The 13,448-nt window shown below is 31.8% G+C and overlaps 1 protein-coding gene across 1 annotated transcript in view; it reads right to left on the bottom strand.

Annotated features, from left to right (window-relative positions):
- The window catches only part of LOC132699391 (protein bowel-like), a 117,423-nt gene that overhangs the window by 85,426 nt on the left and 18,549 nt on the right, over nt 1-13,448 (bottom strand). Inside the window, exon 2 of the mRNA XM_060666059.1 lies at nt 5,614-5,763. Coding sequence (XP_060522042.1) covers nt 5,614-5,757 — 144 coding nt within the window. The 5' untranslated portion in view covers nt 5,758-5,763. The remainder of the gene's footprint in view (nt 1-5,613; nt 5,764-13,448) is intronic.

Genomic DNA, 13,448 nt, shown 5'->3' with positions numbered 1-13,448 from the left:
TCCGATCGCATAATAAAAGAGCTAGAAATAGTTTAAACGGTCCATCAGAGAAAATTAAACTATTATTTATTATTGTTATTATTATCACCAGGAAAAATATGAATTGCTAAGCATTTTTATAGAGAGACAATACTGGAGAATGGTATGTCAACTCTACAGTTAAACCTTCCCGCTATCAACAAGACAATTATCGTCAAAATGGTAGCCAACATGATAACCAAAGATCGTTGAACAGTCGTGGTACCGGAGTAAAAAAGAAAAACCTTTATCTAAAGACATGAGAAGTTATAAAATTAGTCTTATAATGCGGGTCGAAACATTAAATCCTAAAAATTTTTCTGTAGGATACATAAATATAAATACTATCACAAAACGAATTTTATATTTTGTTTATCAAATACCAGAGATTTATCGGAAAATTGGCAAAATTATTTCCGTGAACTAACCTTCACTGTACTCATTGCGGCATCATTGTCGGCAAAAAGTGCAACTTATTAAGTCGTGAACGTTTAAGGTCGACTTCAACCTTCAGGTTTTCGGTTGAAAACCCATTTCGATTCGTTTGAGGCAGCGTATTTTATTATCATTCCATGCAGATCCAAAAACGTCACGCAGAGTTACGTGCAGGTTTCTTCTGTGCCGCTAACTGTACATTTATTACCATTCCCAAGATTTTATTACCATTAAAACAGTTTGTTTATACTGTAAATTAACGCGACATCGCATCGAACTTCTTTACGAATTTAATGGGTACATTTATTTTAGTTTTTATTCCGCCACGTCCTTATTAATTATATGGTTTCTCTATATCGCCATATAAAATGGCTAATAAGTTGTAATGAATAAAGAAGCGTTATTAATTAAAAATGATGCAGTTTAAACTAGTTTGGTGATAAAATAATAAACAGAAAAGTATTTCAAAAGAATAATGTGAAAAAAATTAAAGTTATCCTGTTAAAATTTCTATAATATATATGTTTTGACATTTTTAGTAGACATAAACAATATTCAACTTTCGTCTCGATATTTTATTTTCTACCATTTTTATGGACGATACTGGAAGTAGGGTGGAAAATATCAGGTGTAAACGTCTAGAGTTTTAGGTCACATTAGTAAGAAGAAAACTAATTATAAATTTCAGTGCGTTATCGAAAAAGCAAAATTTATTTTTCAAAGAAATTTCTACAGGCTACTGTAATACTATTTACAAATCATCTGGATTCCTCCTGGCTCAGTTTTTGATGAACCGAAATTGCTAAAGTTTCAGAGCTTAACTGAAACGGTTCCAATTAAGCTCTAAACATAAAAACAAAATGGTATACATAGATACATGGTACGGAAGATATCTGAATTATAATTCATTAAAAAGTAAAATTAGAGTTAAAAAGAAGTCAGATATCCAATACCCTGTTTAAATTGCCCCATAAAATTTAGATTACAATAACAAGCCAACTGTAAAATCGTATTAATGGACATAAATATACTAAACAGGCATCAATTGCTGTACATAAACATGAAAATTTAACAAACCATGAATTTAATTTTAAAGAAACTAAAATTTTAGGCTAAGATAATAATCATCAAAAATTTGCAACAAAAGAAATGATTCGTATTAAAAAACAAATACATACTATAAGTGATCGCAAGGATATTAGTTACTTAAGTCAATATCCTACTCAAAATTAAAAGTCAAATTCACTTCTCTATAATAACATATTTTTTTAAATGTAAACAATTATTGCTATTACTGAACAACCTCAACTCAAGAACTCATATATATATTTCAAGGTTGCAGAGTAAAAAGCCACCACCTGCAGTAACGCCCCTGTCACATTACTTTCATTTGCCAAACTCGTCTTTCTATTGTATGCAAATTAGTGTGACCCTAATTTAGGAACCATTCGAGGTGTGTAGATCTTAAAAACAGAAATACGTAAAGCAATCATCTCAATTTATCTGAATTTTACTATATAACTTTGAAGATTTTTGCTCAGCAACACTGATTTTTTTACTCGCTCGTAACTGTTTGTTTCACCTTTTTTCTCTTCTCTGTGCGTTAATTATATTTCCAAGGTGCACCTAACAATTTTAACTCAACATTTGTTAATACGAACGCGCCAACTTTCTTTTACACATTCGTACCCATTCTGCAATCTCATCTGCATCTTCAAATTTAACCCTCTCAAATATCAATTAACCGCTAAATCATAGTCTAGTTGACAGTTTTGATATTTTTTTGAATAGTCAACAGTCGCAAATTTTTATGCAAACTTTTTAGCTGCTCTGGAAAATGCGGAAAATCGGTAAATAAATCTAATTGACATTCCTATTAACCCAATACTTGAAGAATCTTTGGAGAAAGGAGAAGATTAGAGTATCGACATATAACATTCATAGCAATCCTTTTGAAATTACTAACGAGGAATTTATTAATAGGGGTCACCAGAAAGTAAATAGCTTAAATACAGCCATTTATGCAAGAAGGTAAATAAAAAAAGGCGAAAATACAATCATGACACTATTTAATAACTTTCTAGGTCTTCAGCAGGCGAACATTTAAATTTAGCAATTAGTCAACCTGCAGCAAGCAGAATTATCAAAGAAGTAAATGTTTGCAATGCAATTCAAATGATATTATTTTTCTCTTAAACTCCTTTTGCGCCTGTGCCGCTGCTAGGATGTGGGTTATCTATGGCATCGGAAGTTGCATTATTTTCAATTCGTTCTAGTGAAAAGAATAAGATTTTACATATCCATACAGATTCTGATCGTCACAAGAGAGTGCAAGGGTTGTTTCATAAGTATAATCTAACTCGGTTAATTAATTAAGCGATTTTGATTTTGTATGAAAAGGTGATATTAAAGTACAAAAAATCCAACCTCCAATAATACTTAGACCTACTGCGATTATAGTAATTTTAAGTATGACAATTTTATTAATTATTCGTATAGCAATCCCTGGCATATTTCCTCCATGGAATCTGTCGACCAAATGGTTAATTTTTATGCTAAGTTTACTGGGAACACACACTTTGCGTCACAAATAATATCAAATTCATAATGCGCGTTCGTCACAAAGGTTTAACTAAATGTCAGCACGCAAAAACCGAACAAAATTTGACCTTCTACAAACAGTATTCTATTGTGTCTCTTATTTGTGACGAAAAAAAGGCGCCTTCTAGGTATTAGTGACACTTTTGCCAACAGTGTGCCTCTCAAAAGCGGTTGAACAGGCCAATCAGTGTTATAGTTTCAACAAAATTTGCGATGTAATATCCAAACTGTCAGTCACCAAAGAGGAGGGGGAGAAATAGAAAGAAATATAATCTAATGCTATCGGTCCGGATCACATCTCACTCAAGATGATAACTTATGTTGTTCCGCATCTAACTGCTCACGACTACTGAGGTAATTTCGCTCTGTGTGGAAAAATGCTTATGTGGTACCGGTTTCCAAAAATAATAACCCCTCTAAGCTCGCAACACTTTCGGCCTATTAATAATATTAATAAATAATAAATAATAAATTGGATTTTTCAGCAATATAGCTCACACTTTTTTTACGGCACATACTGCGGACTTAGGTAATTGTCCAAGATGAGATCACATCTCTCTTGCATTTCAATGTTTTTCAGATTCATATTGATAACAATCTGAACACGTAAAGGTTTAAGGGTTAGTAGCGGCGTTCCATGGATGAACTTGAACTTTGAGAACTGTATCGAACTGTGCTTAATACAAACAGATATATTTTGCATAAGGAACTAAAATCATCTTTAGATCTTGCAATCACCGAGTACAAATTACTGCTCAACGCTAAATCACATTTAGGCTACACAATGTACAAATTAATTAAATTTAACAACTATCTAAGCTATGAGGTAGCTGGCTGTAGCTGTAATTTAAAATATACTAAAATGTAACATAAACGTTCATAAGTATTCTTAGCAACATACAGATTTAAAATCTTAATTTGTTAAACTTGCTATTATTTTTTATGCTTAAAAATAGTGAAAACCCTCGTGAAGCAAATATACAAGTAAAATGATTACGCAATGTGGATTAAGACAGGAAACAATATAAGCGATTTATCTATAGAAAACATATCTTGTTATGCATCCATAAACGTTTTCCAAATATATTTTTTTCTTTTTGAGTTCCATTGGCAGTAAATTGTAAATGCGTTGACCTACAAAGCTAACAATACGGGGCTGAGAGACTTGATCCCTGGTTATTACACTCTCAGAAGTAATAGCGCAAAGTTGTAATATGCTTAATGTTCTCCTTGTATTTATTGGATTGTTTCATATACCTAATAATACTACTTACATAAATTTTCTGAACCGTTAGAAATTTCGATTCTATAAATAATAATTCAGTCGATTTCCGTTTCGGTTTTTTATAAAAAAAAATTATCATACACTTCTGCAAGATTTCAATGTTGTTAATTAATAAATAAGAGTATTTGTAAATCGTTTTCCTAATCTTTTAAATCGTGCCAGTATTGAAATTAACAAAGTCATATTTTAAATTTGTTCTTGTTTGGTTGGTAAATTTTTCTAGTCAGGCAATCATATGTATAAAATTTTAAGCTGAGCTTCTATCAAAGTTTTTAAGAGAAAATATCATTTAATGTTAAAACCTAACAATGGATAAATATAGTTCCGACAGCTCATGAAGTTCTTTTCATGAGTATTTTACTTTGGTTAATATAACACTCTCATCAGCAGAGCATAAACACAGTCATTAGGAGGTAATTCGTCCATTGGGTCATTCAGGTGTCCACTACACCCACTTTACTCAATTCACTATTTATTTTTACCTGTTGTACTCCTTTTTTAAATAGGATTTTAGTAAATCGTGCGCTTTGATAGAGTTAACTTGCTAAATCCTTAAGATTTTTATTTATAAGCTCAATAACACTCCGTACTGCATTCGGCAAAAGATATGTAATACATATTTCCTGCTTAACGCATAAAATTAATCGTTAATATTTGTTTTGGAAACTGATTAAACTTTCACACAAAAATGCTAGACATGAATTCAATTCCTAGGCATTAAGTGCACTTTTTCAGTGTTCATTTACCTACAATTGTGTAACAATTTATAACTCTCTCCCTCGGTTAAAACTACTCTTCAGATTAAAGCTACAGTATAAATGGCTTAAGTTTTTGTTACGTACTTGTGAGCTGTGTAGTCATTTTTTGTTCTCACTTAACTGTAAAACATATATAGACTGCTAATTAGAGTAGCAAAAAACTGCATTTTTGCAATAAAAATTTACCTACAATGCTGTAATCGTTTAAGTTTTTGCTACATACTTATGCATTGCATATCATTTTTTGTTATCACTTAACTATATTGTGCTGTTACATATTTTGCTCGGATCTAACATATATACCACCTACTTGCTTTTATCTAAAAATAAATAAATATGAATTAAATAAAGAAATTATTTATTTATTCCGTTATTTATTTATAATGCTGTCGTTTTAAGTCTCAACAATATTGATATTTAACCATGATCTAACAATGTAAAAATATAATAATGATTATAATAATTATTAATATTATTTTTAGTTATGAAAACATAATTCAAGAATGGCTAACTTACTTGATGATGGTAGGGGATCTGACCTTCGAATCGGCTCCCAGAGGAAGATCTATTGGAACTTCCCGGAGATGGCAAAGGGAAATCGCGGCGTGAGAGCGCCAGAGGGCGCTCATCTGAAGCAGTGCTGGTGGCTGTTTCGGGCATCGCGCCCTGAAAGAAAAGTCATATGATTTACAAAATGCGTGACGAGCTTCGTTCACTTCGAAAGCGTCCGACAAGAAAATATTTACGATGTTAAGTGAGTTATACAACGAGCAAATAAGCGGGTCAGGTAAAAGAAAAACGATTTTACCCAATTTATTTGCTTTGTTACTCGTGTTTGCTTGTCTATTACAGGGACCATGTTTGGCTTTCTCGGAATCTTTGAAATACCCATCCGAATATTTACCCAAAGACTTATTTTTACCATAAAACGTATATGAACGCGACTGTGTCCATTTTTCAAGTTTAAACAGTTACTTAACTTTAAGGCACAAAAATTTTCGGTTAAATGCTTTGCTTTTCGGTACCTGAGCCCATAGAAAATTTTTCCAATTGGATGAATATTGCAAGGCAAAACGACGCGAACATATCTAGGTCAAACTGCCTATGAGTCGCAAACTCACGTCGAATATTAAATTTAGAGAAAAAATCAACACTAAAAGAACTATCGAGCAACGTTGTTGCTTGGCGAGAAATAAACCCGGTAATAATTGTAAGATATTATAACAAGCGTAAATCTATTTTGCTGGTCATTTGTTTCATAAAGGTCAACAAACGAGCTTGAGGTTCGTTGTCTGATCTCGTATCGAAGTCTACAGATAATAAGAGTTATTCGCCAAGAATTTCTTCGGTGTAACCGTAAACAAACGTTTTCCTTACATTCTGTTGGTTTTGAACGTTTGGGAAACGGTTTAACGTTAATCTTAATGTAGCGATTAGAAGCAATGCTTTTAATGTATACAGAATATACCCTCTTGGCTCAGAAACTAAGGACTATAGAAAAAAAAGTTGAATATAAAAGTTGCCTAGTTTTATCTAGATTTGTCAAATTTTAATTTTCCATAAATACAGGGTGTTCCACTCATCTTTGGTAAATACCAGCTTGCCTATTTTAAATAGAACAAACACCAAATATTCGATTTTTGGATTCTCCGGGAATTTGTAAGTCCAAGTCTAACCTTCTTCGACAAATTTGCGGCTCCTAAAAAAAATGCATTTTTTCTATAAGGCAGTCTTAATTATTTAATTTTGGATGGATTCCTATTGTCATCTATTGAGTGTATATTTTGAAAGTAAATTAATATAGGGTATGCAAACATGAAGTACAAGCACCTTATATGTCATTGCTCAATTTATATGTCATTTGAGGTTTTTTCTTTGTTTGTTGTCGTTTGTTGTTGGCTTTTAACGTAGTTTCAACGTAAAAAACATACAAGAAAAGATTGTTTTCTATCTACAAGAAAAACCAATAGGCCTGCATCAAATTACCATTTTGTAAGGAACTGTTTTTCATTATCTTTAAAACTTTGTTTTTTAAATTTGAGTCTCACATTGAAATTTCGGAAACGGTAGGCACAAAATGGAAGTCAAAATATTAAAATGAACTTAAAACTAACTCCAAATATGTCCGTTATTTCCTTCATTAAATAATTAGAATTTCAATAAATACATTTTTAATTTTCTGTTTAATTACTTACACTGATATGTGACGGTTTATGGCAGACTCTGTATTTTAGTTTTAATTTTTAAATGGTTCTATCAAATGTTACCTAAGAATAATACCTTTTCCACCTCTCTACTTTAAGACGTTAATAGTTAATACTGGCGGTATTTTGACGTTTGCCAGTTCTTATCATCGCACGTCACTGAGTATATTTGTCTGTGCTGCATAATATCGCTGTGAATCTCAGTGAAGTTAAGCGAAAATAAAATAATTTACATACAAACGCAAACGCAGCATCCTTAGCCACAGTTTTAAGATAAGATATAAAGAGTGTTCTTCAAATTTTACAGAATTCTATGTCACCGAAATCGTTAATTTTATTTCCAATGATGAGCCGTTAATATTGACATTTGAATGCCAATGCCAATATACCAAAATTATCAATTTTTTCTAAAAACCAATTTTTTTAGTATATGGCGATAATATTGACTGCAAGAGTAGTTTCATAAATAAGAAAACACCTTTACCTCCACCTCTTTAATTATTTTACTAGAAAACTGTGCATCGTGCCACAAAAACAACAGATTCAGGTCAAGACAAATTGAATAGGAATTTCTAAAATAATTTATATTTTCCAAACAATCAGCAGGTCAGGTTAGAAGAAGTAAATTTTGAAGTCTTGACATAGGTTTTTTTCCAATAATGTTATTGACGGTAATGTTACTAGAAAAACAACTGACAGAGAGACAGCACTCTCTCTGTCTCGCTCAAAAGTAATGATGAGTAAAAATATTGAGAGCAAAAGAGATAAACCTAATTATCGTAACAAACGACATTGACACAAAGTACAGAAGAAAATTAAGGGTAGAATATGTCACCGCAAAAGGTATAAATATAAACACGGGAATTAGACAGGGCGATTCACTCAATCTCGTTATGTTTAATACAATAGCGAGTAGAATAATAGAAACTCTTCCCAGAACCGTCTTTATTATGTCCTTATTAGAGAGTAACCAAAAAGTACTGCATTTTTTAATTCTTTTGCAAAAAAAAGTAAATATGCACAACATCCAATAACCAATAAGATGGAAGCTGAAAAATGGTCAAAATGCAATTTTAAGATATATGGCATCCTCCAGGTCCCAATTTCAGGATTTTATCCTAATTTTTTAAAATTTATGTTTTTAGACATTTAATACAGGCATTTTAAAAGCCAACATGTACGATGTTAAGACAAGAACAGATACAAACAAAACACTACAAATGATGAGAACAGTCTAAATAAAAGAATCGAGACGTATAAGAAGGTCGGTGAAGTAGAGACGAATATTCTGCAACAAACATAACAAGAGGCTGGAAGGCCGTAGACTAGTTAAAAACACAAAAATGAATAACTCAGTAGGAAAAATACCACCTACACAATTAAAATCCTACTAACATTTAGTACCCTACTAATCAGCCAATCCATGTTGGAAAGAAAAAGTAGAAAACGAGTTGCTGTTGTTAGCTTGCCAGCTGAAATAAAAAAAAATCCATTAGTGCTAGGTCATTTATTCCAACTTATTCTTCAGTATTTGAACCGCCTGCTTACCAGACTACTTCTTTCCTTACTGAGGGTCATAGTTTTATGCACATTTTTCGTAATAAACGCTTTCTATCAACTGCTACTATCCTACTCTTAAAAAATTTTCTAGTAAAAGAGACTTGAGTTTTATACTGCTTCTGAGAATGGAATGTGTTTTCCATCCTTGTTTATGGAGACATGGACGGACGCTAGAGCAGGTTTGAATCAATTAACTGTACGCGTTTCAGCTGTGGTTTTACAGGACTGTGAAGATATCGCGCACAGATAGGGTCTTAAATGTTGAGGTTTTCTGAGGATGGAACTGTGAGAAGAAGAGGATCAACTGCTAGACTAGTGACGAAAAGCATGATCGAGCTTGTATAGAGACGTTTCTGAAAAAGGTAGATGTCACCACCAGATGCAAATCAATAAACTGTACGCGTTTGAGCTGTGTTGTTACAGAAGAACTGTGAAGATATCGCCGACAGAGAGGGTCTAAAATGTTGATGTTTGCAAAGGATGGAACTGCGAGAGGAAGAGAATCCACTGCTAGACTAGTGACGAAAAACATGGTCGAGCTCATATAGAGCCGTTTCGGAAAAACGTAGATGTCGCCACCACTAATGGAAACGGAAACCATAAAATTCTGAGCTGCCATTCACCCTACATAAATGCTTAATTTTATGAGAAATTTATATAGCCCGAAGTCGTTCAAAAAATATTCAAAATTCATTGAATTTATTAGAACGGTTCGTAACTAGGCGGTTCAATATCTGATTAACGCAGCCCCGTCGATTTTTATAAGCCATAATGCGAACCATAACGTTGTAGCTGTACCGCATTAACTATAATATCGGATAAACGTAATTAGACTTTATGCATCGTATGAATTTTAATGAAAATAAATGTTACGTTGAGTGTGGCGTAATTGCGGAGAAACTTGAAAAATGTGTAATAACAGTTCGGCTTTTTCGACAGAATATCGCCGGCAAAACGACGATAAACTCGCCCATGAGGATATATAATCATTATGCGCTCTCATTACTTGTTTAATCGAGATTAAAAATTATGCGGCCGCTGCGGAATTAATGTGTACTTACAAAAAACTAAATTTATTCATTGGATGCGGAGGAAGCATACAAGCCTCGATTTATTATTTTTATCGCCTCTACGTTTTTACAATGGCCTTAGCTTGTAAAATGGGAACAGAACAAATAGGAAAATGTGTAAAAATGTCTTCAAAAGTTGGAAGGCGTTACGCCGGGAAAATTGTGTTAGATTTCACAAAAAATACAAATCAATCACAATCAATCTCATAACAAAATGTATTAATTAATTATGAAAAATATGATATGCTGGTAAGCTTTATAAAGATTAATAAAAACTCGGAAGAAGCATCGTAATATTTCCAAACATACGTAGCTATTATGGCTTAAAAGTGATTATAGCTTTATAAGTTTGTGTTTATTAGGTATACAGAAATCAACAAATGTTTTTGTATTTTCAGCAGAATGTGTGAAAATTAAAAAAATGTATTTTAAAATTTTCTATCATTTCGCAAGCCGAACCTGCTTTTTCGGTGTCGTGTGAAGTATAATTTCACAATGTAAAAGTACAAAATTCATGTTTTTAAATTAATAATTTATAACATTTTTGTCATTTTCACAAAACAAATTACAAGTTAGTGTTTACTACCAGCATACTAATTAACTATTATTATAAAGCCATTGTTATCACTGTGTACGAAGTATTTGTGTGAGCGGTAGCTTAATATATTTTCTAAAATGTTCCACTCTCCTTTTACGATATGTTGTTTATATACAAACATTACGGGTGCATTTTGACGGATTTATGCAGGAGTTTTTTTGAAGATTCATAGATTACATAAAAATAAACAAACCAAAAATATTAAAATAGATGAATCTGAATTTTCCTGTAATCTTCGCTAAACTTTGTTGAGAAATGAAAATGTTCGTATTTTCATAGACATATTCAAAACGATGAACAATTAACCTGCCCTTTAAAAAATAAGTTGTAGATATAGTGGTAAATTCAAAACTTTTCCTATATTAAAAATTATTTTTTTGGGCGTCATTAACATGAAAAACCTATTGATTTGCAAAGTAATGCTAAGGATGATACCTTAAAATATCAAATTTAATACATATTTATTTATACTTACATAATAAATTGTTGCTTGGGTATTTTAGCCTAAAGATGATGTACAGCATGAACATATTTGTTTTGCATAAAACGAATATGATTTTATTGCCGAAATTAATAATGTGTATTAATTTTATTTTAACTTAATGTAAAAGAACAGCGTTTCTACAACTATGGAAATGATGAAACCTTATTTTATTAAATATCATTCTAATGCTGATACTGAGTCCAAAAAATTTAATTCATCTAAATTAAAAGTAATTAACATGATTAACAATTTAACAAAAATAGAACTATAAAAATGTTAAAATTAAATGTTCATTCATTCATACACACTAATGTCATTATTATACAAATATTAATAAGTTAGGATTATGTTTGTTATTTCTTTTAAAAATGTTTCTTTGTTGTCTCTTCTTTTATTTATTTATTTTTTCATTCTTCTTTCTGTAACAAATTTGTTTGGCAATAATTCAAATTTTCTTGCAGGTTTCAAAATTGTTCAAAACATTATATTATAGATAATTTTATTATACTGCCTGATATTTTATGTTTTTGTTATACTTTATTAAAATTTCAGTTTAATAAAAAAAATTAACAATGTAAAAATTTCCGATTACATGTGCAGAAAAAATAGAAAAAGCCTCAACAGAGAAGTACTATATAGTAGTCATTTTCTCAACAAGTAGAAGCAAGTAGAAAAAATAATTTTTTACTCTGCTACGCTCCATTCGCTAACACATTGTATAAATAAAAGGATTTCTAGACATTTCTTATATCGTAAAATCCCATTAATCTGTAAAATCTCAAAACTGTTTGACAGTTTTAGCTAAATTTACAAGACGGTTGAGAATGTACTCAACTGCGGCAATAAATAACCCACAACAATAAAAAAATAGAATCAACCAGAATTCCACCTCAATAGGTGTTAGATCCCGTTATGCTTGCTTGGAGCTGATTCCTAAACTTCAACTCGGCAGTGAAAATGTCTAAATGTCCGTTTTCATTTGCCAGCTCATGCGATGAACGAATTACATCAATCGCTGAGACTGAGCGACAACTTTTCAGACTCCACCTGAAACTAAGCAACGAGATCCATCAGTTGCTATAGGACCGCATAGAATTATTAACATTATGGCGCACTGAAAAAGACTAGAATATCACGTCAAAAAGCTATGGAAGAAGTTAGAAATCCTTCAGTCAAATTCCAAGAAACCTAATAACCTAATAGAAGTTGACCAAGTTGACATTGATAATAAGGATTCCAGCATGTTCGAAGAGAGGTAGAACAATGGCACTACTTCTATAGGATTCATGTTTTGAAAATGTAATAGTAACCGCCTAATAAAAGTCAACATTTTATAAGCTTTTGAACGTTGACCTACACGAGATCGAATAATCGAGCAAGCTTATAGGTCATCGGCAAAAAGAAGGTAATTACAATTATCATTGATGAAAATATATATTCTTTTCTTGCATAAAACTTTGTGTCTTCCTCTGAGATATTTGTCATTGCCCATAGAAACACCAAGAACTCCTAAAATTCGTATGCTGAGAGCTGCAAATCTTCACTGCTTAGACCTGAACTTGTTCACAGTTTCACATGACTCTTTAAAGAAGAATACTCACCATTGGGCTTTTGAATCACCACTCGTTATCTAATTGGTAATCTTTTCTTGCTTTTACTTACTTGAACTATACCACGAAATAAAATAAATGAACATAATAATTCCACATTCTATTTATTAATAAATAAATAGAGTAAAAATAAAAAATTTTAAAAAAAATTTCTTTGCCTTCTCTATATATAAAATTAGTGGATTTGTTGGGTTTTTAAATTTGAAATTTCAATGCTGGACTCAATTCATCGAATTTTTCATCCCTTTCTCTTTTTTATATTGCTTTGCATATTACTATGTACTTCTATTGTAATTGTAATATTTAAGAGGGCCCTGTTATGTTTTAACATTTTTGTGACCCAAAGAGCAGATAAATAAATATGACAAAGTAACCCCTCCCCCAAGTAACTCGAATAGTAAATTCTAACCACTTGACAACAACGACTTGATCCATTGTAGAAGCCTACCTGAGATAGCTTCACCACGTAGCTTACCGAGTAAGCATGGTCCACCCCCATAAAGGTTTTTCTGAAATCTGTGTTAACAGCATCAACCTGACATGACGCCTCCAAAGTATAGGAGAATGCGTTGGCATCTGTAACAACGCCGTAACAAGCCTTTGAGAAGACCCTCGAAACCTGCCATCTAAGACCAAAATTATGGAAACGCTACGTTGATGATCCGTTTGTTATTTGGCCTCACGATCAAGAATACTTCAATTATTTTTTGTAATTTAAACTCTATATACATACGTTTTATCATTGAATTAAAAACTAATAATAATCCACATTCTCAGATATAATTATCAATTGAAAATCAGACCTAACAATGGGTTATTCTGTTC

Source organism: Cylas formicarius, unplaced genomic scaffold (assembly GCF_029955315.1).
Source record: "Cylas formicarius isolate icCylForm1 unplaced genomic scaffold, icCylForm1.1 PGA_scaffold_3__17_contigs__length_32017465, whole genome shotgun sequence".
Classification (NCBI taxonomy): Eukaryota; Metazoa; Arthropoda; class Insecta; order Coleoptera; family Brentidae; genus Cylas; species Cylas formicarius.
This window is presented reverse-complemented; position numbering and strand designations above follow the sequence as displayed.